The following is a 22,745-nucleotide window of genomic DNA, read 5'->3' on the forward strand; positions in this document are numbered from 1 at the left end:
TCTACTTAAAAAAAAAAAAAAAATTAGCCAGACATGGTGACGTGCACCTGCAGTCCCAGGTACTCGGAATGCTGAGGCGGGAGAATCAGTTGAACCCAGGAGGCGGAGGTTGCAGTAAGCCAAGATCATGCCACTGCACGCCAGCCTGGGTGACAAAGCAAGACTTCATTTAACATAAATAAATAAATAAATACACTATTTTTTTTTCCAGACAGTGCCTCACTGTATGTGCAGGGGAGTGCAGTGGTACCATCACTGCTTACTGTAGCCTCCACCTCCCAGGCTTATGGGATCCTCCCACCTCAGCCTCCCAAGTAGCTGGGACCACAGGCACTACCCAGCCCAGCTAATTTTTTTCTTATTTTTTGTAGAAATAGGGTTTCACCATGTTGGCCAGGCTGATCTTGAACTCCTAGACTCACCCACCTCAGCCTCCCAAAGTGCTGGGATCACATGTGTAAACCACCAAGCCTTAGTATCTATTTCTATATACTAGCAACAAACTATTAGAAACTGGTATTTTAAAATGCCATTTGCAATTGCATGTATGTATTTATTTAGACACAGGGTCTCCAGGGTGGAGTACACTCACATTTATTTTTTATTTTTATTTTTATTTATTTATTTTTTTCCATTTATTTTTAATCACATTTATTTACTTACGTTGAGACTCTTTTGCCCAGGGCGGTGTGCAGTGGTGTGATAGCTTACTGTAGCCTCCAGCCCTTGGGCTCAAGCTACGATCCTCTTGCCTCAACTTCTCTGTACCTGCCTGCAGTAGCATTTTCAAATGTGACATACTTAGAGATGGATCTGACAAGGGAAATGTAAGGCCCCTGCAGTAAAAACTATAAACGATTCCTGAAATGAAAGCGGGTCTCAATAGATGAAGAGGTTTGCTCTGCTTGTGAATCAGAAGACTCAGTCCTGTTAGGCTGTGAGTTCCACCCAAATCCATCCAGAGATTGATTCGGAATGGAAATTTTATTATATTTCTTTATTTTAGAAATTGACAGGCTGATTTTAGAATTCATAGGAATTGCAAAGGACCTAGAATAGCCAAAACCCCTTTGAAAGAATTCAAAGTTGGAGGACTTACTCCACCTAGACTCATCAAGAGAGTGTAGCACTGGCTTCAAGGTAGACAGGTCAGTGCAACAGAATAGCGAGTTCAGAAACAGACCCATGTCTGCATAGGTCAGCTTTCCACAGTGCTGACCACTTAGTGAAGAAAGGATAGTCATTTCCTTCTTGGGGACTGGGAAAACTGGATATGCAATTGCAAACAAAAGATGAATTCCAATGCATATTTTGGCGTGTACACAAAAAATAACTACAAATGGATCACTCATAAACCAAGACATAAAACCTAAAACTACAAAACTTCTAGAACAAAACAGGAGAAAATGCTTTCCTGAGTGAGGCAAAGATTTTTATATGTAATTCCAAAGTACTGTCTATAAAAGAAAAACATTGATAAATTGGACTTCATCAAAATTAAGTCTCCTACAAAAGACTGTTAAAAGAATGAGAAGATACACCAGTTACAGACATGCAGAAGGAGGAAGGCTGGGTGACAAGCGGCAGTAGTGGAATAAAGTTAGAGGCCATGTTTAGCTGATACGGAGACAGATGGTCACATTCAGAAATATCTACCAATGTGCGTGTGAACAGGAGCTCATGTACACATAGGCATTTCCTCACTGTGAGCTGAGAGGGCCTGCGAACAATCAGTTCCCAGCAGCAGAAACCACATCTCACACTCAGATCCTGGTTTCTAAATACCATTTTTCATTATAAGGATTCAGGGCCGGGCACAGTGGCTCACGCCTCTAATCATAGCACTTTGGGAGACCGAGGCGGGTGGATCACAAGGTCAGGAGATCGAGACCATCCTGGCCAACATGGTGAAACCACCTCTTTACTAAAATACAAAAAATTAGCTAGGTGTGGTGGCATGCGCCTATAGTCCCAGCTATTCAGGAGGCTGAGGCAGGGGAATCACTTGAACTCAGGAGGCAGAAGTTGCAATAAGCCGAGATTGCACCGCTGCGCTCCAGCTTAGCGACAGAGCACTACATCTCAAAAAGAAAAAAAAAAAAGGATTCAGAATTCGGAGTTCCTTGGTGAAAGGGGTGATTCTAGGGCTGGTGCCAGTCATATATAAGATATCAGAAGTCAGGAAGTGCCAGAGGTGGTGGTGATGTCTGTCACAGGGACAGTGGAGCTGGTGGAACGAGCTCCCAGTGGCCAAAGCTGGAGCAAGTTGAGCAACAAGGTAAAGACTCATTGGATTATAACCCGTAAGTGGGCTGGGCACAGTGGCTCATGCGTGTAACCCCAGCACCTCTGGAGGCCGAGGAGGGTAGGTCATTTGAGATCAAGAGTTCAAGACCCACCTGGCCAACAGGGTGAAACCCTGACTCTACCAAAAATAGAAAAATTAGTCGGACATGGTGGTGCATGCCTGTAATTCCAACTACTCAGGAGGCTGAGGTGGGAGTTGCTTTAACCCAGACGGTGGAGGTTGCAGTGAGCTGAGATCGCACGACTCACTCCAGCCTGAGTGACACAGTGAGATCCTATCTCAAAAAAAAAAAAAAAAAAAAAATCTGTAAGTCTACACTGATACAAATGAATGATTCAGTAGATAGAAATAGACAAATCTGTGCAGAATAATTACAGATAATTGCTGTAGATGTCCACCGTCCAGGAGCTGGAGCCTAACTCCACCCCTGAGGTGTGGGCCGGGCACAGTGGCAACTCATACAGAGTGTGGTACAGAGCGGGAAGAGGCGGTGCCTCACACAAGCCTGCCAGCCTCGGCCTCAGCCAGGTCATCACGGCCAGTGGCAACAGTGCCAAGCTGTGCTGTCCAGAGCAGGAGGCAGGCCAAGGTCAGCCTGAGGGGAGCTCCCCTCCTCTCTGACTGCAGTGCCTGGCTTGGGGCTAGCTGCCTTGACCCCCTTGTTTCTGTTGGTTTTCTGACCAGCAGGCAGAGTCCAGGCCCACTGCCGCCCCAGCCTTGCCACCAGCCAGAGGGCAGAAGCTGCCCGCTCTCCTGCCTGGGTGCCTTCCCTGCACCTCCACTTGCCCCAGCATGGGCACAGCAGCTTCCTGGCCCACACGATGCTCAGAAGGGCCCCTGCCACCTCTCTTTCTCACACAGCCACGTCCCCCCAGACATGCCCCGCCCCCCAGCTGAACAGGGTCAGTCCCCAACAGGCCCAGGGGCCTCCTCACCAGCCAAGTGCGGGAGCTGAGTGGGCATTGGCTCCTGGCGTTGTGTTCTGTGGTCCTCATGGTTCTCTTTGCTCCCCAGTGACACAGCACATAAAAGAGCTTCTGGAAAGAAACACTAAGAAGAAGTCCAAATTGAGAAAGAAACCCAAGCCTTATGTTGAAGAGCCGGATGGTAGGGCCTCTCCCCGCAGCCCCTGGGCGCTGCACCTGCACAGCTCCGCTCTCCAGCCTCGGCCGCCTGGCCTTCCCTTCTCTAACCGCTTCTGGGCAGGGGGGATGGGGCCACTAACCTCAGGCCTGGGGCCTCCTGAGCGAGGTGGAGGGCCCCGTGACTGACTGGACCCCTAGAGAGGCCAAGCCTGCTGCACCTGTCTTGGTGGTGCCCGGAGCCATTTCCAACTTTCTTGCTGGGTTCTTGATGTGGGGGGGAGGCGTGAGGACTTACCAGCTGAGGGCTACTGGAGGCACCCCAGGTGAGTGTTTGGCCCTGACCCCGAGAGTGAAATTTGCAGGTGGAGGGGTGTGTGGTGCCCTGCAGGCAAGCACCCCTCAGCCCTGTCTTGCAGCCCACGGCTGGCCCTGAGCCACAAGAGCCAAGCCTGGCATTCAGAATCAGAAGGAGTTGTCCCTCCCTTTGATGGTGGGACAAGCCCCCAGAAGCCAAGGGAGGGCTTTCGCACCTTCCCCACCAGCAGCTTTCCCATGCACTCTCACCCAGCTCTCACCTCTCCCCCCTCCCCCCACAAGTCCCTGGCTCAGGAAAGCCCTGTGAACCCAGGGCTGTGCCCTCCCTTTTGAGAGGTGTGCCTTTTTTTTTTTTTTTTTTTTTTGAGACAGAATCTCACTCTGTAGCTCAGGCTGGAGTACAGTGGTGCGATCTTGGCTCACTGCAACCTCCACCTCCCAGTTCAAGCCGTTCTGCCTCAGCCTCCCAAGTAGCTGTGATTACAGGTGTGTGCACCACCATGCCCAGCTAATTTTTGTATTTTAGTAGAGACAGGGTTTCACCACGTTCGCCAGGCTGGTCTTGAACTCCTGACCTTGTGATCTGCCCTTCTCGGTCTCTCAAAGTGCTGGGATTACAGGTGTGAGCCACCACACCTGGCTGAGATGTGTTGTCTTACCAAGTCAGCTGCACACACACACATCTGCACACACAGGCTTCCAGTACCATCCTGCCCACTCCTGCAGTGGTTTGGTCCTGCCACACTGTGCCTCACCCACTCATCTGTCCAGAACTCCACCACCCACCTCTCTGCTCCACTGCACTTCCTTTGAGACTGCTTGGCTTAGGCACCCCTTCCTCCAGGATGCCATCTCTGACTACGCTGCCCATGCAGGCCCAGAACAAAGCTAGCAAGCTTTCCGTGGATGAGGTTTGCTTAGGGCAAACTTCAGGGCCAGCAGGAGGCTATAGGGGCATGAAGGGCCCTCATGGGGGGTGCCAGGATGGCATCTGCCAGGCTGAGGGCTTGTCCTCACCCTGGTGCCTCCAAGGCTGCCACCAGCAGGTCTGTGCCAGGGGACCCTGGGAGAAGGGAGCCAGTTGCAATCTAGGGGTGGGATTCCTGGCCATAGAGGTCATCAGACCACTCCATCTGGGGCAATGTAGAAGGAGCTCTGCGCTCCTGCCTGAGCTGGCGTCCGGTGGCCTGAGAGCTGACCAACAGCATTGGCCGTAAGAGTCTTCTGGCTGCAGCCAGGCGGAGCGGGAAGCAGACTATTCTGTGCCTGGAGTGGAGCCCAGTGGGACACTGCAGCCCAAGGATGTCAGGTGGGGAGCAGGGTCGACACCAGGAGGCCCTGGCCACACCTGGCGGCCTGGGAGGCTTGCGACCTGGTCCTGTAGCTCTGAGGGAGATGAGGGCTGAGGTCCAGGCAAATCCAGATCAGGGCAGTGGGCTCAGAGCAGAGCATTCCACACAGGTGAGGGTCTTCCTGGGCTGGATGGGCACTGCCCACTCTTCCACCACAGGTCAGCAGATGTCTTGGTGCCTGGCCTTGTGCCTGATGCAGTGTGAGCAGGAGTCATCCCAGCAGCCTAGATCTTGAGGCACAGGCAGCCTGACCCCCAGAGTGAAGTTTGCAGGTTCAAGAGTATGGCGTCAGTCCCTGGCCTACCCACTACGGTCATGACACTAGCAGCTGCTTGCTGAGCACTGCATGAGACAGGTGTTGTCATGGCCCCATTCTACAGAGGAGTAAACCAAGGCACAGAGAGACTGCATCATGCCTTCCATCACCAGTTGAGAGATGGTGGCCCCAGGGTATCCCAGTCAGAGTGCTGGAGGTTGTACTAGTCCCAAGCAGGCTCAGTCCTGGCCCTGCCGTCTGCCCCAGACTCCCACTGCCTAAGGACTACATGTCCCAGCTGCTGAGCTGAGGCCCTGGGTTTCTGCCGCCTTCCTGCAAAGCTTACTCCCTCCTGCCTTCTTGGAGCTCTAAAGCCTGGGTCCAGTGTGTGTGGGCACCATCCATTCTAGAAAAACAAGGGTACCTCACAGCCTGCCCAAAAGTCCAAGAGGGGTCCTTGGCAGAAGGTTCCATGCTGGAGGCTGGGGCTGGATCCTCTTCTAGGACCCTGTTGTCCCAAGGACTGTAGCAGATTTTCTAGGACCCAAACATCTATGAAAAAAATTTTTTCCTTCTGGTTACTCTAAAAAAGAATCTCCTTGGCAATTACATGTCAACTGTTTTGTGATAATTAGAGATGAAAAGGCATTCATGGACTCAAGACACATCTGTTTTGAACCTGGGTTCAAGGACCCTATGTCCTCAGCTGTCCATCAGAAACTGCTCCTTCAAATAAGACAAAGGCATTCCAATTGGGGGTCAGGATCCAGAGGCCACCCTTACCCTGGCAGGTGGTAGGCGCTGGGCACTGGGGCAGCTCCCATGTCCAGAAGCACAGGGTCCTGTCTGAGGTCCATGGCTCCCCTGGCCCAGAATGGCTTCTCCTGGTGTGTTCTCTCATTTGCTGCTTCCCAACCTGGAGCGGGAAGGTGCTGCTTCTTCCAGACCCAGCCTGGGAATCCTCTTCCCCTCTACACCTCCTGGGCCCAGTGCCTGGAGATTTTCCAGGCTGAGGTTCCCGAGTCCCTGCCCAGGGGCTGGCTCAGGCACACTGCCCCTCACCTCAAGGACCATCAGCGGCGCCCCTGCTGTCAGGAGCTGAGTTTTAGCCCCTCCCTTGAGAAAGGAGACCAGGACCTCTCATTGCCGCCTCAGTCCTTCAGAAGAGCCCAAAGGTGGTGTTTCAGGGCCAGGCTGCAGCAGAGCTGGGCTTGCTGTTCAAATAGCCCAGCGCCTGCCTCCCCCAGCACTGGCCCCAGGTGCTGGGTAGGTGGAAATGACTCCTCCAGGGGCTCCTGCCCACAGTCGCAAAGCCAGGGAGGGGCCTGAAGCAGAGAAGAGCCAAATACCTGGACAGCTCCCTGGGTCAGGCCCAAGGAGAGAGCAGTAGGGTCTAGAGGCCTCAGACCCAGGTCCTGCCCTTGTGTTCCTGCGTGGCCGTGGGAGGGGTGGGTGGGCTGCCAGAGCTGTTCCTCCCCAGACTGTCCCTCTGGAGGTGGGGAAGCACCCCTTGGGTCTCTGCTCTAAAGGACACTGCCTGGGAGAGCATGAGGACCTGCTGCACTGGGCAGGGGGTGGACCAGGCCAGTCCAGCCCCCAGGACCCTTGAAGGGGCTGCATCTATTCACCCCTCTCCTGGCCCCATGCTCACACATCCGCACCAGGCTGATGAGGCCCCATTCCTTTCCAGGGGTGGCGATAAGCACATACGCCAAGTATTGTTACCACAAGCTGCAGAAGGCAGCCCTAACTGGGGCCAAGAAGGTACGAGTGCGCCTGGGAGACCGGGGAGGGCAGTTGTGCACACAGGGACGCTTGGTGAACAGCCTGGGGGCCTAGTGTGGGGTGGCAGTCTAGAGGGTGCCACACAGCCCACCTAGGCAGGTGGCAGGGTGTGCCAGGCAGACCCTGGGCTGCACCCTCCCCCGGGGGCTCTTCCCCAGGCCCAGACCCCCAGCTTAGGAGCAGGGCACGCAAAGAGCTTCAGTCACATGGCACGACAGTACCATCCTGTCCTCCCAAGCCAGGTACAGCGCCCATAACTGAGGGAATTCCCTCAGGCACCCCTGGACATGTCCAAGATCCTGGCCCCTTTGCCACGTCCTCTTCCCTGATGGCACTGCTCCCATGACACGGGGGCTCTCAGCCCTGCCACAGACTTCTGGACATTTCACCCCAGATCAGCCGGCTTGGCCCCTGCTGTGCTCCCTGACAGCCCTGGGTGGCCCAGTAGTCACTCCCACCTTCCCAAGGGACTATGAGAGCTGTTGCTGTAGGCAGTGACTCCGGCTAGGGAGCTGGGTTTGTCCCTGGTCTAGTTGGAACCAGGAGTTCACAGGGATGAGAGGAGTAGGAGGCAGAGCCAGGAGCAGCCCAGGAGGAATTAGAGTTTGGGGAATGAGGAGGGCTGGGAGCAGGGCAGCCAGGCCAGACCAGGACGGAGCCACTATCTTCACAGGGGCTAAAGAAGCCTAACGTGGAGGAGATCCGGCATGCCAAGAACGCCGTGTTCAGTCCATCCATGTTTGGCAGCGCGCTGCAGGAGGTCATGGGCATGCAGCGGGAGCGCTACCCCGAGCGCCAGCTGCCCTGGGTGCAGACGAGGCTCTCTGAGGAGGTGCTGGCACTCAACGGTGACCAGACAGAGGGCATCTTCAGGTGCCATGGCAACCCCGGGTGCCGGGTGTAGGGGCCACAGCCCTGTGGGTGTCATCCATGCATCTCTGGCATGCAGGGGTCATTAAGCCTAAGGCCCACTGGGCTGCTTCTGCACCCCTACCTGAGAGTAGGTGGAAGGTTGGGGCCCCAGTGTGGAAGCTGACCCCGAGGGTGTTCAGGCCAGGAGAGAGAGGGCAAGACCCATTCTGAAGAGGCAGCACAGCCAATGAGGGAGGGTGCCCCTGCAGATATGGCCACAAGGGGTCTAGAGCATGCTTGGACACCAGCCATGGGCAGCCTGGGGCGTCAGCCTCAGAGATAACAGGCAGCCCCCTGACTCACCAGAGAGTCAGCTGGGGAAACAGGCTTGTGGGTTTGGTCCCTTGGAGAGGTGGTCCTTTGGAGAGGGCATCCACACAGGGAGCCAGCAGCGATCCAGGGAGGGATAGTGGACCTGGGGAAACCACACTCAGACCCAGGTGTGTGGGGCAGAATCCTGAAGAGTGCCACCCACCTATCTTCACATGAAAGAGGCCAGCTGGGGTGGTGGGGGGTGGCAGGGGACCTGAGGTTCTGCTCCCCTCCCGGGGTCAGCAGGGGCCAGTGGGATCTAGTGTCCAGGCAGAATCAGGAAGCCCTGGTGCAGGCTCCTGTAGCCTGAGACCTGCCCTGTGCCCTGCAGGGTCCCCGGGGACATTGACGAGGTGAACGCCCTGAAGCTGCAGGTGGACCAGTGGAAGGTGCCCACAGGCCTGGAAGACCCCCACGTCCCCGGTGAGTCCTCAGCAAGCTCTGCAGGGGAGGAGCCTAGCTCAGGCAGTGGTTCTCAAGGGGCCCCTGTTTCCACCTCTGGGGCCCACCCTGATCCTGCCCCTGCCCAATGACACGATGGACTCCCGGCACAGACATCCTCCTGCCCATTGAACAGTCTCCCCAGGTGTCTTCGAGGCACCCCGGGTTCTGCCTGTACACTGCAGCCCAGCCTGCTGCTCTGTGCCCCGGTGCCCTTCAGCCAAGCCTGCTGTGCAGATACCCCTCACGGCAGCTGCAGAGGCTCCTCCTCAGAAAAGTCCTGTTTTGCACGTTTCTGCGAGTATGATCCCCCATGCCTTCAGGATAAGTTCATGCCCCTGGGGGTCCGGGTCCAGCCTGGCCATAGGTGCCCTGACCAGCCCTCCCAGCACCCTTCCATGCGTGTCTGCCACCGGACCCCACTTGGTCCAGGGGTGCCCGCTGAGCAGGCCAGCTGAGCCCCGTGCTGTGTCCCCAGCGTCCCTGCTGAAGCTGTGGTACCGGGAGCTGGAGGAGCCCCTGATCCCGCACGAGTTCTACGAGCAGTGCATTGCGCATTACGACAGCCCCGAGGCGGCGGTGGCCGTGGTGCACGCCCTGCCCCGCATCAACCGCATGGTGCTCTGCTACCTCATCCGCTTCCTGCAGGTACGCGGGCGGGCCGCCGGGTTTCCCTCCCCCGGGTCCCCGCTGCTTCCCCCGCCCCTCCCCCCCGCGCCCACCCTCGCTCCTCCGCCAGGTGTTCGTGCAGCCGGCCAACGTGGCGGTCACCAAGATGGATGTCAGCAACCTGGCCATGGTGATGGCGCCCAACTGCCTTCGCTGCCAGTCCGACGACCCGCGCATCATCTTCGAGAACACCCGCAAGGAGATGTCCTTCCTGCGCGTGCTCATCCAGCACCTGGACACCAGCTTCATGGAGGGCGTGCTGTAGTGGGGACGCCCGGGGATGAGAGGGACGTCCCGCCGCCCCCAGCCAGGCTGAAGCCCGCACTCACTCTCTCAGCCGAGGGGCCCGAATCGCCCGGCCCAGCACCGGAGCCCCCTTCCCCTCTTCCCCAGGCCCTCGGCCCGGCGCTCCCCAGGTCTTTTGTCTGGTCTGAGGGTGCAGCCAGAGAAGAGCAGCGACGGGGAGGGCGCCTCTGGCCCCCCACCTCACGGCCAGTTCCTGCGGGTACCACCTCGCCCTCCGCTGGCCTCGGGTCAGCTCCGAGAAAGTGCCTTCTGTGTCCTGGAGCCGAGCGACACTGCCCGCCTTGGGGCCGGGCTGCCTCCCTGTGACTCCTGCGCGCCCTGGTCTGGGTCTCGCCCGGCCGCCCCCGTCTCTCCTTCCCTTTCTCCAGTCCTTGTCCTCCAGGCCTGCAGCTCTTCCCAGCCCCGAGGGAGCTTCCCGACCTGTCCCCGCCTTCTCTTCCCCCGCCCCTCGGCCTGCGGTCCCCAGGTGGGGACTGCTCAGGAGTTTGGGGGCTCCAGGGCAGTGGGCCCATGGCCTGGCAGGCGCTCTGTGGGTGGGATGGGGCCCCCAAACCAAAGTCGTCTGGGGTAGGGGGCAGGGCGGGGGAGGGGCGAGAGTATTTTTTCTTCGTGTAACTATAAATCCAGAATCCTGCATCGCAGCCCACCCGTGTATAGAGATATAAATAGAAGGAAGATATAAGAACTAAATTTGCTAATGACATAGTTTTAACCTAAATGCTATTTATCTCTGAGCCGTCCCCGGCCTCCGTGCAGAGCAAGTTGATGTCATTCCTTCTTTTCTTCTCCAATCTTATTTCTTGGCTTCTGACCAAAAACCAAGCCCTACCCCATCCCCATCCCAGACCTGCGGCAGAGGAGCGGGAAGGCGCCGGGGCCAGGACTGCCTGTCCTCGAGGCCAGAGCTGCTGGGGGACCGAGTTTGTACATTTTCCATTTTGGAATTTTGAGTTCCAATTGTTGTAAAACTTAATTTCTCCCCAGTTTATATATATATATATTTTTTAGAATTCTGTTTTTATTTATTAAAAATAAAAGGCCCAGCCCTGCCAAGGCCCAGGCGGCGTCCTCAGTCGGGTGGTCTCCGGGCCTTCGCGGCCCAACCCGGCCGCAGGCGCTCGTCCCGACGCATGGACCGAGAGGCGACGACTCGCGTGAATAAAGTGCACATGGACCCTGCGCCGCCTCCAGTTCCTTGTGGGCGCGGCCGGGCCTCCTTGGGGCAGGAAGAGATGCGGGGCCGACCAAAAGGGGCCGCACCGGTGCACGCTGCTCCGAAGGCTAGGACGGGCGAGCCCCGGAGGCCAGAGGGAGAGGGAAGAGCACCGGGCTCTAGTCGGGGAGATGGGGCGCCGCCGGAACGCGAAGCGCGGGACCCCTGTTGCGGGCCGGCGCGAGTTCGCGCAGCACCGCCCCCAGCGTGACCTGCTAGCCGCTTCCGGCTCGGAAGGACAATGTGGCCGCCGTGCGGGGCGCTCCGAGCCCTCGCCTTGGCGCGGTTGCGGGGTGTCCGAGCCTGCAGCATGGACGGGAGCGTTTCTTACACGCAGGGCCAGAGTCCCGAACCCCGGACCCGCGAGTATTTCTACTACGTGGACCACCAGGGCCAGGTGGGCGGGGGCAGGGCCGCAGGCGGGGTTCTCTGTGGCCAGGGCTGTTGCTCGAGGGGCGGGGCCAGGAGTGGTCCTTGCGGGCGGAGGCCGGGGCGCTCTGGAGACCGGGCCGTGGCTCGAGGGGCGGGGCCGGAGAGAAGTCGCACGTAGGTGGGCGGGACCTGGGCGGTGGGCGACCTAATGCCGCAGAGCTGGAGCGGCGCGCGCTAGAAAGACGGGAACCTGGGTCGATTTGGGCCGAGGCTCCTGCACGGGCCGCGTCCCTGCTACGCTGTGCAGCTCCGGACTCTTGACTTGCAAGCCCCCACCCCCGGCGCTGAATTCTTGCCGCTATCGGGTAGTCAGACACCCGGGCCGCCCCTCCTTTTTTGGAAGCCCTGTCTAATCATCCGGCATGTCCCGGAATCAGCAGGCCAGGCAGCCCCCGCGGAGGTGGCACAACTGATTACAAACTTGAGGGAAAAGTTACCAGAAAGATTTGCCTGACCAGGGAGCAGAGGTGCGCATAGATGAGAAGTCGGCAGGGCCCCCAAGTTTACCTTCCGCGCGCCTCCCTGCATGCGGTGCGCTCATACTAGCAGGCAAAGTGGGCTCGGGCCGGCTCAGGACCGCCCGAGCGTCCCCGCCCCACCTGCCCGCTGGGACTCATCACGGCCCGGCCCTCTGTCCGCAGCTTTTCCTGGATGATTCCAAAATGAAGAATTTCATCACCTGCTTCAAAGGTACTGCTGTGCCGCCCTCCCCTGCCCCTTCCTTCTCCCTTCAGGGCAGCCCCGGATGGGCTCCCCGACTCTGCCGATGGGCCCAGCGCGCCAAGGAGTGAGCGTCTGCCCTTAGTGTGGTCCTGGGCCCGGAGGCCTTGGGAGCCCAGCGCGCTGAGTACCCGCCCCCTTCATCCCCCAGACCCGCAGTTCCTGATCACCTTCTTCTCCCGCCTGAGGCCCAACCGCAGCGGGCGCTACGAGGCCTCCTTCCCCTTCCTCTCGCCCTGCGGCAGAGAGCGCAACTTCCTGCGCTGCGAGGACCGGCCGGTGGTCTTCACGCACCTGCTGCTCGTGGGCCACGGGCCCCCGCGCCTCTCCTACTGCGGCGGAGGCGAGGCCCTGGCTGTGCCCTTCGAGCCAGCGCGCCTGCTGCCCCTGGCCGCCAACGGGCGCCTGTACCACCCAGCGCCGGAGCGAGCGGGCGGTGTGGGCCTGGTGCGCTCCACCCTGGCCTTCGAGCTCAGCGCCTGCTTCGAGTACGGGCCCGGCGCGCCAGCGCTACCCTCGCACGTGCTCTGGCAGGGCCGCCGCCTCGCCCTCACCATGGATCTGGCCCCGCTGCTGCTCGCGGCTCGGCCGCCCTGAGCAGGGGCGGGAGAAGGGCGGGAGGCCGCGGGCGCCCCTCACCCTACTCCCTCGGGAGTCCGCGCCCCGGAAGGCCGGCGCCACTGGCACTCGCGGCAGCCTAGTGCGCCTGCGCGCCGCGGCCTCCTCCCTCCCCCGGCACTGTCCTTGGTGCTGCCGCGGCCCGGCAGTCCCGGACCCTCTGCTCCCATCGGCGCGCGCCCCCCGCGCACCCAGCCCGGGCGCCCTCTGGATTGGCCCGCGCTCGAGACGTCAGGCCCTGGCGGCGGGCGCGGTTGGCGCGGGACTCTGGTGCGCGTGCGCGAGCGTCCCTCGCCCCCTCCCAGCCCGGCCGCTGTTCCGGCCTGGCAGCCACCTGCACGGCGGGGGAGCCGCTCGCCGCGGGAGCGTCAGGTGAGGGGACGCCCGACCCAAGGTCACCAGGCGTGCGGGGGGAGGGGTTCGGGGTCCATCCCGGCTCTGATCCTGGTGCGCTTCGAGAAGGGCGTAAGTCCTGGAGGGGGATGGGGAACGCGGAGGCCACGCCCTCCCTGAGCTTGGCCCAAAAACGACCGGCGCTCGGGGGTAGCAGAGGAGGCCTTGGGGCTTCCAGGCACCGGGTCGCAGTGCTGCAGAGGTGCGCAAGGGCCGCCCAAAGACCCTACCTTGGGCCTTGCACTGGCCGGAGGGAGGCACAGGGCGTTCCATCCTCTTTTCTCCACCCCTCCCGCACAGAGGGGCGCCCAGGAGGCAATGACAGTCGTCGCGGATTCCTGCATGTGACGCCCGCCCGCCCCTACCCAGTGGATTAGGGGGTTGTCCTCTGGTAAAGGATTTCTGGGCTTCTTCCAGCCTGGAGCCCTGGCTGGCCATTCTACGCCGAGCTGCTTCTAGGGGGGTCAGCGTGAGCAGCAGCGCCCTGAGTTCTGAGGAGGCTACTTCTCCACTTGAGACGCCTTCTTGCGGGAGGCTGTTAGGGCCAGGCCTGGAGCCATGTACCAGTTCTCTATATCCAGGGAAATGGATCCCAGGGGCCCAGATCATGTCCCCAACTTCTTGGGGTTCACACACATCCTGAGACATCTGGGAACTGCCTCTGCCTGGGCCAAAGCTATTCCATTAAAACTTTATTGCTGTGCTTACTAATCTCTAATGACTTTAAATAATCATGTGAGTTACAATTTAAGGCAAGAATTAAACAAACACCAAGGCCACTTGGTCCCTTTCCATATGACTGGGCAAGAAGGAAGAAAGAGCTGGTGGACAGGCAGATGTTCAGGGAGGGAGGCCCGATGACGCTGGGACCCAGGACATCTGCAGCCTTGTCTTCCCTGGCATCTCCGCTCACTGCAACCTCTGCCTCCCGGGTTCAAGCGATTCTCCTGCCTCAGCCTTCCGAGTAGCTGGGACAACAGGCGGGCTGTTGTCCGCTGGGTGGGCTGGCTTCTCTGCCCAGATCCCTACTTTTAAAACGGATCTCTTTGTGCCCGAAACCAGACACCAGCCTTCCCATATCCTTAGGACAAGTGCACGCATTATGGTCCCCAGCATACTCCATGCTCCCTCCTGATCTCAGGAGGTCACACTGCCCCCAGAGCCCACAGGGGAAGCCATGCCAGAAACCCAGTTGGTGGCCCAAGGCTTCCCCATCACAGCCCAGCTTTCCCAGGGCCCCATCTATCCTCAAAAACAGGACATCTTTCTGGGACCAGCATGGGAAGCACAGACCCGTGGCTCCTGAGCTGACTTTCCAATTATTTTCCTTATCCCCCAATTCTGACAGGTTACCTGAGAAAAAGCCCAATTTTAGTTAAGCTGCCCAGGCCAGCAGGAGCGGGTGCTGGATAAAGCTGTGCTCGACTTCCCTGGGGCTAATAGCTCCTCTGAGGCCTCTTCCCCGGGGGCCCCCAGCAAGTTATGACAGATGAACCCCAGGGTGGGAGGCAGAGCATGAGTTCCAGGGACAAAAGGACATGGGTTAAGGTCAATTGGGGCTCTGGACTTTATCTTGGGGGCACAAAGGGACCTCTCCTCTGGGCCTCAGGAGGTCACATGCCAGCCCCCACAGAAAAACAAGGGGGGGCGTGTCTGCCCCGGGCCTGCTCTCCCCATCCTAGCCATGCTTCGGCAATAGGGCCCTCAGTTTTGTCACCTAAGCGAAGTTCCCAAACCCGTACCCCGTACTTCCAGCTTCTTGCGCCCTAGAACCAAGCAGCAGCCACTTGCCTGGGGGTAGAGTCAGGGGCAGCAAGGGCGGAACATCCACGTCCTGAACAGGAAGCTCCTGACCTCCTGGGCATGGGTGGAATAGGAATAGAAGGGGACGGGGCTGGGTGGCTCTTCCTACATGGTCTTCACATCCTGTGAGGAGACTAAGGACACGAGGAATTCTAAATTTGAACCTGATGCCCCAGATCTTTAAGAAAATGTTTTTGTCAAGGGAAGAAACGACGTTTTATTAGTTTCTGGAACCGATTTATAGCTTCAAAGTTAGCCACGGCCGGGTGCAGTGGCTCATGCCTGTAAGCCCAGCACTTGAGGAGGCCGAGGCGGGTGGATCACGAGGTCAAGAAATCGAGAGCATCCAATATGGTGAAACCCCGTCTCTACTAAAAACACAAAAATGAGCTGGGCGTGCTGGCGCCTGTTGTCCCAGCTACTCGGAAGGCAGAGGCAGGAGAATCGCTTGAACCCGGGAGGCAGAGGTTGCAGTGAGCGGAGATCGCGCCATTGCACTCCAGCCTGGCGACAGAGCGAGACTCCGTCTGAAAAAAAAACAGACGCAGATGCAGGCCCCCCATCCCCATGCCTGCTATTGGCTGGCTCTCGGCTGCCGAGACTGGCCTGCCGCCCTGTGTTTCAGGAGGGTACGCGTCCGCGGCTGGACCGCTATGGGCCGGTGAGTTGCCGGGTCTCGGGAGATGGCCCCAGGGGGACCCGCGTTGTTGCTGCTGCTGCTTCTGTTGTTGCCGCCGCCGCCGCTGCCCGGGCTCCCGCCCCGCGCCGCTGGCTGCCCTGTCGCCTGCCGCTGCTACAGCGCGACGGTGGAGTGTGGCGCCCTGCGGCTGCGAGTCGTTCCGCTGGGAATCCCGCCAGGGACGCAGGTGGGCACCGTGTGAGGCTGCTGGAGGATGGGGTGCGCCAAGGGAGAGGAAGACCCCAGCGGCGGAGTAAGCTCCTTCTCTTTCCTCCGCTCGCAGACGCTGTTCCTGCAGGACAACAACATCACGCGCCTGGAGCCGGGAGCCCTGGCGCCGCTCGCCGCTCTGCGCCGGCTCTACCTACACAACAATAGCCTGCGCGCCCTGGAGGCCGGCGCCTTCCGCGCGCAGCCGCGCCTGCTCGAGCTGGCCCTCACCAGCAACCGGTTACGCGGCTTGCGCAGCGGCGCCTTCGCAGGCCTGGCCCAGCTGCGCGTGCTCTACCTGGCAGGCAACCAGCTAGCGCGGCTACTGGATTTCACCTTCCTGCACCTGCCGGTGAGCGCCTGGGGTCTAAAGTGGCGGGATACTCCATTATGGCTCCACGCCCTGTAGGGACGGAGTAGTTAGAAGAGGCAACAGTCTAGCTTGGTAAGAAGGGGACCTGCCCCCAACCTCGGCATCCTTTTTTCCTCACGAGCTGCTGTCCCTGCTCCAGCGACTGCAGGAGCTTCACCTGCAAGAAAACAGCATTGAGCTGCTGGAGGACCAGGCTCTAGCGGGGCTGTCCTCCCTAGCACTGCTGGACCTCAGCAGGAACCAGCTGGGCACCATCAGCCGAGAGGCCCTGCAGCCCCTGGCCAGTCTGCAAGTCCTGCGCCTCACAGGTACCTCTTCCCCTAAAGCATCTGTTTTGTCCACGGTGGTGGCAGCAGGGGGCAGGCTCATGTGTAGAGGGGCTCTGACAGGAGGCAACCGGGCAGGTCTGGAGGGCCCCACCACCACCTGCAGCCGTGGTGGAGGGCTGGGGGAATGGGCGTGCTGGGGGACACAGCTCAGGCACCCTGCCTAAGACAGAAAAGACAGGCACCCCACAGAGTGACTTGACAGAATTAAGGGCTTTGTACACTTTTCAGCTATGAGAGGGCAGGCAGACAAAAACTGGACAGGAGAGAGACAGCTGACCAGGACTGAGGACATCCCCAGGAGAGGGCATCCAAAAACAAGGCTGACAGGATTTGCAAGGTTTCAGTGTTTGTGACATGTCTATGTGGATCCCCAGGTTCCCATAAACTGTGGGACTTGTTTCAGGAAGACTTGAGGAGGTGCTTTCTCAGAGACGAGCGGAGAAGTGATCTGGAATAGGCAGGCATTACAGAGCTTAATTGGGGGAGGGGAGAGGAGGGGCCTGGCGCCACCGCCAGGAGCTTGAGGTCAAGGAACGGGTGGCAGGGGCCATGGATTCCGTGTGAAAAGGCTGTAGGAGGTGGAAAAGAGGCCCCGTCCTGGCCTACAGAACCCCAACTGTACAGGCTGTGTTCTAGCACCACCTCCAAGCCACCTGCCTGACGCTGCTCTCCCACAGAGAACCCCTGGCGTTGTGACTGCGCCCTGCACTGGCTGGGTGCTTGGATCAAGGAGGGTGGCCAGCGGTTGCTCAGCTCCAGGGACAGGAAGATCATGTGTGCAGAGCCCCCTCGCCTGGCGCTCCAGAGTCTCCTGGATATATCCCACAGCAGCCTCATCTGCATTCCGCCCTCTGTGCACGTGCAGCCGCTGGAGCTCACAGCTAACCTGGGTGAGGACCTGCGGGTTGCCTGCCAAGCCTCCGGCTACCCGCAGCCCTTGGTGACCTGGAGAAAGGTGCACCAGCCACGTGAGGGCCGGCCACGAGCCCAGGCCCAGCTAGAAGGCGGGGCGCCGGTGCTGGGTGGGCACTCGGCATCCGACACGGGCAGCGGCATGCTCTTCCTCAGCAACATCACGCTGGCGCACGCTGGCAAATACGAGTGCGAGGCTTCCAACGCCGGCGGCGCCGCCCGCGTGCCCTTCCGGCTCCTGGTCAACGCGTCCCGGCAGCAGCCCGTGCGATCACCGCCCCCGGCCGCCCCACCCGCCGGCCGAGAGCCTCGGCCCATGGCGGGCAGCATGGCCTTCCGCGCCCTGGGCCTGGCTACGCAGACGGCCATCGCGGCGGCCATCGCGCTGCTGGCGCTCACGGCGGTGCTCCTAGCCGCCATGATTTGTCGCCGGCGCCGCAGGCGGAAAAAGGCGCGGGCGCCGCCAGGGGAGGGCGCGCTGTTCGTTAACGACTACTTGGACGGCCCCTGCACGTTCGCGCAGCTCGAGGAGCTCCGCGACGAGCGCGGCCACGAGATGTTCGTCATCAACCGTTCCAAGCCCCTCTTCGCCGAGGGTCCGGCGGAGGGTCCGGCGGACTGCGAGCAGGCGGAAGGGGCAACCCCGGGGCTCCGCGTGCCCCCGCCGGTTGCCTACGAGATCCACTGCTAGGTCCGCGGACGCGCGCGGATGACGTGGGCGCCGGGGATTGGCCGGCGCTGCCTCGCGCATGCTCCGTCAGTAAAGGTGGAAGCCGCGCACTGTACGCCGAGCCGTGTGTGGGGCGCGGGGCGCCACGCCGGGAAGCGTTGCACTTGGGAATCCTGGGGTAGCAATGGAAGGTGGCCAGGTAGGCCCCAACACCTCACTTGAAGCTCTTCCGAAAAGACATCACCCCCAACCTCCGGTACTGCAAGAGGCAGTTCACCAGCCCTGACCGACCACAGTAAGATCTTGGGCCTCCAAAAGGTGGGAAGAGCAAGGACTGGCAGGCAGTGCCGATGGCGCTGCCCTGCATAGGGCAGAACAACAGGCCAGAGGCAGTTGTTGCCCAGTGGCCATGCTGGGGGTGACAGCAGACATAAGGATAAGGGTGACCAACTTGGACATTAAAAAAACAGCCACAAATTAAAGTTCCAGGCACACTTGCGCCTTGATGACTCTCTCCAGCCCAAGCCCATCCCAATGGGGTGGCTGGATGGCAGGGCAGGGAACACATAAGAGGCCTGAGTGCCTGGGGACCCCAGCCTCCCTGAAGCAGGCCTGTTTCCAACTTCAACCCCAGAACACTGAGCTCTCCATAAGAGGATGGGAAAGGCCCAGAGAGATTGTCGTCTCTCTCAACTCACAACAGGGATCCAAAAGCATTTGCACAAAGGATCAGGACTCCGGAGGGCAGCCAAACTGAGCAGGGTGATGCAGGCCTGACACCCAGCCCTGGGGCCCACAGACAATCAGCTGATTATGGAGCAAGTGCAGGGCCAGGCAAATCGCAAGGGGCACTGCAGAAAGTGGGGTGGGGGACCTCAACGTGTGCCCAGAAGCAAGGTGGACCCAGCAGGAAACCAGAAACAAGTGCTTTTTGACAGGCCTCCAGGGCAGGGTCCCAGCAAAGGCCCTGGCTACTCGAGCCTGCAGGAGCCTGTGTCTCACCCAGAGCTACTTCATCATAGGCTGAAGTAGTCCGCAGCCAGTCGCCCGTAGATGTCCGTGGTCCAGAGCACGTGGGCACGGCCTGACGCTAGAAGCAGCTGGTGCAACTCTGCTTCTACACGGGCAAACTTCTCCTCATTAATGGAAGCCTCCAGCAGGACAGAGGCAGGTGGCGGCCAGGGCAAGCCCTCATAGCAGTCCACAGGGAAGGGGTGCACCACAGTACGCAACTCAGCCTGCACCACTGAGTCCCGCAGCAGCTCCTTGAGGCCGGCCATGGACAGTGGGTTGCCGTAGAGGCCAAGGTAGCGGAGATGGGCGCATCGAGTGAGGATGGGTAGTGTGGCCAACAGCTGGGTATCTGCGAGCTGGCACTCAGTCAGTTCTAGGTGTAGCAGTGTGCTCGCTGACGCCTTCAGCAGACCCTGGAAGGGTGCCAGCTGGCTGCCAGACAGGTCGTTGCCACTCAGGTCCAACTTCTTGAGGTGGGCAGCATGGGGGCTCCGTGCCAAGAAGCTCAGGTCCTCAGGCAGGAGAGCACAGAAGGCCAACTCCAGGCTCTCCAAGGGGCTCTGCAGGGTGCTACAGGGGACACAGTGGTCACAGACAGGCAGAGGTGGGGAGAGTGCCTACCGAAGGGAGGGGCAGGGCGGTGGTGGGGCCCACTCACCTGAGCAGCTGGTCCAGCCTCCCGGAAAGGAGTGAGGAGCCCATGCTGAGCTCACGCAGACAGGTAAAGCGGCCCATCTGGGCTAGGAAGTAGCGGAAGTTGTCCTCGCCATCCACAGAGGGCTGCCTTGAGTCCCCATGCACATAGTGGAGCCGCAGGCTGGCAAGGTGCTGGAAGCGGGCCACGTGTGGGATGATTACAGACAGGCCCCGCAGGCCCAGGTTGTTGAAGCGCAGGTCCACACGGCGCAGACAGCCTGCATCCAGAAGCTGCAGCAGTGCCACAGTGTTGCGCATGGGCAGGTCCTCAGCTCGCAGGTCCCGGCAGCAGAGCCGCAGTGGGCTGCCCACGCTGCTTCGGAGCGCCTCGCGCAGGAACGCATAGGAGGCCCGATTTACCCGAAGGTCCACACGCACCTCCACTGGGACGGGGGCTGGGCCAGGCTCCGTGGCCCCACCCTGCTGCTGGGCGATGCACGTACGGGCAACAGCAGCAGTACAGTCCCACATGCTCATGGTGCCAGGGTCCTGTTCCACACCATCATCCAAGAGGCCTGTCATGTCCAGCACCCGCAGCACATGCTTCCTGGGAGTAGGAATGGTCTGAGGAAGGGGTCAAGGGCAGGGCCCATACATACCCCCTCCCAGCTACCATGGGACAGGAGCAATGTGCCTGCTCCTGTGCAAGCTCTTGCTAACTTTACAACCCAAGTCTAGACCCTCCTCCAGTGACCCACTTACATACACCTGGCCTGACCACCCTTCAGGTAATTCCATACCTGCAGAGGGGCTGTGTGCTGGCCCCAGGCTCTGGGGTGTGGAGCCGGGCGGTCAACCCCAGGATCACGGCCTGCATGCTCTCAGTGCTAGGCCGCTCCTGCAGGAGGGCACGGCTGCAGTGGGCACACTCCTGTAGCAGCTGCTGGAAACTGAGCAGCGGGAAGGGCCACGTGTGTACCAGCTCACGCAGTACTACTGTCTTCTTGTCCATGAAGGCCACCTTGAACAGCAGGGGGAAGAGTTCGCGTGGCAGTAGGGGCAGGGCCTGGCAGGCAGCTGGCTGGCACTGCAGCACCTGCCGCGTGCTCAAGAACACAAGCGTGTGCATGGCGCTGGGCCAGGCAGACAGCCACCTGCAGGAGAGGGACTTCAGCAGGGAGGAGACCCTAGGCCACTACCAAGCCACACACAGTTGGTAGGAAAGCCCAGCATAGTGCCTGGAACAAAGTCAGCAGTTAGCAGAGAACCACCTATTAGAAAAGCACGTATTAGATGCCTAGCTCTGGGCTGGGTGCAGTGGACTGGCAGACAAGGACACAACTCAGCCCCAGCTTTCCAGAAGCACAGGAACTCCAGGAAAACCAAGCATCAAGCAGCGTGGTGTCTTTGACAACTCACTTGCTTGGGTGTGCTTCTGACAGATGACTGTTGAAGGCAACAGGGCCCCCCATGGGTACTTCACGCCTCCCAAATTACAAAGCTGCTTCACAAAGCCTTCTTCGAAACCTGAATAAAGCCCAGACCACTCCCCACCAATCTTTATCAGCATTAGTGTTGACTGGACACTCCCAGGGGTCAAGCAGTCACATCAGTTCCCTTCCCTTCCCTCCCCTCCTCACAGAGGGTCTGCAGGGTTACCCTTGGACTCCACAAAACACAACAAAGAAGCTGGAAGCACACACATAGCTTCATAAGCAACAAGGCAGGCTGAAAAGACTGAGACCCAGGGAACACTGAGTCCAGATGATGTGGCCTACGAAATCCAAGTCGTCAATATAAGATCCCCAAAATACTACTATTGTCCAGTGTCAGCAAGCACGGAGACCCCTGACAGAAAGCAACTCTCATCTTTGGTGGCGCTTACCACCTCTCCCTCTTTCCTGGAGAGCCACTGTGGAAAGACCCAAATCTTAAGTATGTGAGATCTGGCAGGTGCAAGGCTACAGACTGCTCAGACAAAGCGAACTGCCTAAGCAGCATCTAAGAGGCAGAGATGCACACAAACACTACCAAAGACACGAGGTGCCTGTGACACACGGTGCCAGCGCTACTGCTCACTGTAGCACCCTCAAAACTAAATCGCAGCCATCTCCCTGTGAGATGAGAAAATAAGGCCCACACCGAGCCCAAAGTCAGCCTGAGTGACAAGCCAGGGAAGGGAGCTGAGGAGACACTCAGGTCCCAGGGCTCTTGTTTTTGCCGACTTTTGCACATACAAAGAAGTCCTTAAGGCACCGGTTCCTGAAAAGTCCCAGACGCCAACCCTCGGCCTCGCTCTGCCCGTGGACGAAATCTCGACGATCATACCTCGCTCTGACGGGACAGACCAACCCAGCACCTGTCACGAGAGGACAGGAAAGCAGCCAGCCTGGCCCCCAAGGGAGGCAGGAGCCTCCGTGCGACGCCTCCGCCCCTCCCGCCGGCGGCAGGTAACGCGTTGGTCCTAGGCTGCCAGCGTTTCGCGAAGACGCCCCCGCCCGGCTCCTCAGGGCCTTGAGCCGCTGGAGGCGCTGGACGCGCAGCTCTCTCACTTCCCGGGCGGGCCCTGCTCTTCCAGGCCCGGTGCGTCTCCCACTAGGGCTTGACGCCGCTCCGACCTGCCCAAGAACTCCCAGTCCTTCGCCGCCCGCGGTGGCGCCGCCCGGCTCCCGGCCTCGGCCCGGGGCTCCCAAGTGTAGCCACTCCCTCCCTCAGCTGGGCCGCCCCAAGCGATCGGCGCCCCGCCCCTTTAAGCCAGGCAGGGCCAAGGACGCGCGCCGCCTCGTTCCGAACCCCTCTTGGCGGCCCGAGCTCACCAGTCCCGCAGCCGCAGCCGCAGCCACCGCCTCCGGCCCCGCCTCAATTGTCCGTCGCGTCCCGCCCGGCGCCGTGGCGCCCCGCGATGACGTTTACGCCTCCCATTGGCTGCTTGTCCAGCGCCTGGTGGATTGGCTGCCAGGGCACGATGGCCCCTCCCTCGGCTCGCCGCGCGCCCACATTGG

The 22,745-nt window shown here is 59.9% G+C and overlaps 4 protein-coding genes across 30 annotated transcripts in view; 3 read left to right on the plus strand and 1 right to left on the minus strand.

Moving 5' to 3' along the window:
• Window positions 1-10,920, plus strand: part of ARHGAP39 (Rho GTPase activating protein 39) — a 157,365-nt gene extending 146,445 nt beyond the window's left edge. For 12 of the 20 annotated variants that reach the window (XM_035277026.3, XM_078352785.1, XM_035277029.3 and 9 more), the window contains 6 exons: window positions 3,323-3,415; window positions 7,007-7,080; window positions 7,775-7,974; window positions 8,657-8,748; window positions 9,245-9,414; window positions 9,506-10,920. In XM_035277026.3, coding sequence (XP_035132917.1) covers window positions 3,323-3,415; window positions 7,007-7,080; window positions 7,775-7,974; window positions 8,657-8,748; window positions 9,245-9,414; window positions 9,506-9,700 — 824 coding nt within the window. In that variant the 3' untranslated portion in view covers window positions 9,701-10,920. The remainder of the gene's footprint in view (window positions 1-3,322; window positions 3,416-7,006; window positions 7,081-7,774; window positions 7,975-8,656; window positions 8,749-9,244; window positions 9,415-9,505) is intronic. The other 8 variants (XM_035277033.3, XM_078352790.1, XM_078352788.1 and 5 more) reach the window with 1 other exon arrangement.
• Window positions 10,921-11,163: 243 nt separating this feature from the next.
• Window positions 11,164-13,828, plus strand: C16H8orf82 (chromosome 16 C8orf82 homolog). 2 transcript variants are annotated; one of them, XR_614537.5, is made up of 4 exons: window positions 11,164-11,351; window positions 12,028-12,076; window positions 12,258-13,096; window positions 13,418-13,828. XR_614537.5 is itself a non-coding variant. In XM_002759161.6 (3 exons), exons 1-3 carry the CDS (start codon window positions 11,196-11,198, stop codon window positions 12,701-12,703), a joined length of 651 nt encoding a protein of 216 aa, XP_002759207.2. In that variant the 5' UTR covers window positions 11,164-11,195; the 3' UTR covers window positions 12,704-13,828. The 2 variants fall into 2 exon arrangements, 1 of the variants encoding a protein (XP_002759207.2); XM_002759161.6 differs by having other exon boundaries at window positions 12,258-13,828.
• On the plus strand, window positions 13,001-18,587 carry LRRC24 (leucine rich repeat containing 24). The gene is made up of 5 exons (XM_035277050.3): window positions 13,001-13,096; window positions 15,546-15,786; window positions 15,883-16,161; window positions 16,322-16,490; window positions 17,189-18,587. The coding sequence occupies exons 2-5, from the start codon at window positions 15,604-15,606 to the stop codon at window positions 18,112-18,114; spliced, it is 1,557 nt and encodes a 518-aa protein (XP_035132941.1). The 5' UTR covers window positions 13,001-13,096; window positions 15,546-15,603; the 3' UTR covers window positions 18,115-18,587.
• On the minus strand, window positions 15,112-22,604 carry LRRC14 (leucine rich repeat containing 14). 7 transcript variants are annotated; one of them, XR_013527950.1, is made up of 5 exons: window positions 22,560-22,604; window positions 20,544-20,897; window positions 19,766-20,350; window positions 17,398-19,677; window positions 15,112-15,891 (listed from the first exon to the last, which is right to left on the minus strand). XR_013527950.1 is itself a non-coding variant. In XM_035277056.3 (4 exons), the coding sequence occupies exons 2-4, from the start codon at window positions 20,870-20,872 to the stop codon at window positions 19,110-19,112; spliced, it is 1,482 nt and encodes a 493-aa protein (XP_035132947.1). In that variant the 5' UTR covers window positions 20,873-20,897; window positions 22,560-22,604; the 3' UTR covers window positions 15,112-19,109. The 7 variants fall into 7 exon arrangements, 4 of the variants coding, with proteins under 4 accessions (XP_035132947.1, XP_035132945.1, XP_035132948.1 ...); XR_013527949.1 differs by having other exon boundaries at window positions 15,112-16,339; XR_013527951.1 differs by having other exon boundaries at window positions 20,544-20,981.
• Between the last annotated feature and the right edge of the window lie 141 nt (window positions 22,605-22,745).

This window comes from Callithrix jacchus, chromosome 16 (genome assembly GCF_049354715.1).
Source record: "Callithrix jacchus isolate 240 chromosome 16, calJac240_pri, whole genome shotgun sequence".
NCBI classification, from domain to species: Eukaryota; Metazoa; Chordata; class Mammalia; order Primates; family Cebidae; genus Callithrix; species Callithrix jacchus.

What these genes read in the sequence shown, in the direction of transcription:
- C16H8orf82 (XM_002759161.6), top strand. Translation starts at nt 11,196, where the DNA reads ATGTGGCCGCCGTGCGGGGCGCTCCGAGCCCTCGCCTTGGCGCGGTTG. An exon ending in ACGTGGACCACCAGGGCCAG is followed by an intron (nt 11,352 to 12,027) that starts GTGGGCGGGGGC and finishes CTCTGTCCGCAG; the next exon opens with CTTTTCCTGGATGATTCCAA. An exon ending in TTTCATCACCTGCTTCAAAG is followed by an intron (nt 12,077 to 12,257) that starts GTACTGCTGTGC and finishes TTCATCCCCCAG; the next exon opens with ACCCGCAGTTCCTGATCACC.
- LRRC24 (XM_035277050.3), top strand. Translation starts at nt 15,604, where the DNA reads ATGGCCCCAGGGGGACCCGCGTTGTTGCTGCTGCTGCTTCTGTTGTTG. An exon ending in TCACCTTCCTGCACCTGCCG is followed by an intron (nt 16,162 to 16,321) that starts GTGAGCGCCTGG and finishes TCCCTGCTCCAG; the next exon opens with CGACTGCAGGAGCTTCACCT. An exon ending in GCAAGTCCTGCGCCTCACAG is followed by an intron (nt 16,491 to 17,188) that starts GTACCTCTTCCC and finishes GCTCTCCCACAG; the next exon opens with AGAACCCCTGGCGTTGTGAC.
- LRRC14 (XM_035277056.3), bottom strand. Translation starts at nt 20,872, where the DNA reads ATGCACACGCTTGTGTTCTTGAGCACGCGGCAGGTGCTGCAGTGCCAG. An exon ending in AGCACACAGCCCCTCTGCAG is followed by an intron (nt 20,351 to 20,543) that starts GTATGGAATTAC and finishes TCCTACTCCCAG; the next exon opens with GAAGCATGTGCTGCGGGTGC. An exon ending in AGGCTGGACCAGCTGCTCAG is followed by an intron (nt 19,678 to 19,765) that starts GTGAGTGGGCCC and finishes TGTCCCCTGTAG; the next exon opens with CACCCTGCAGAGCCCCTTGG.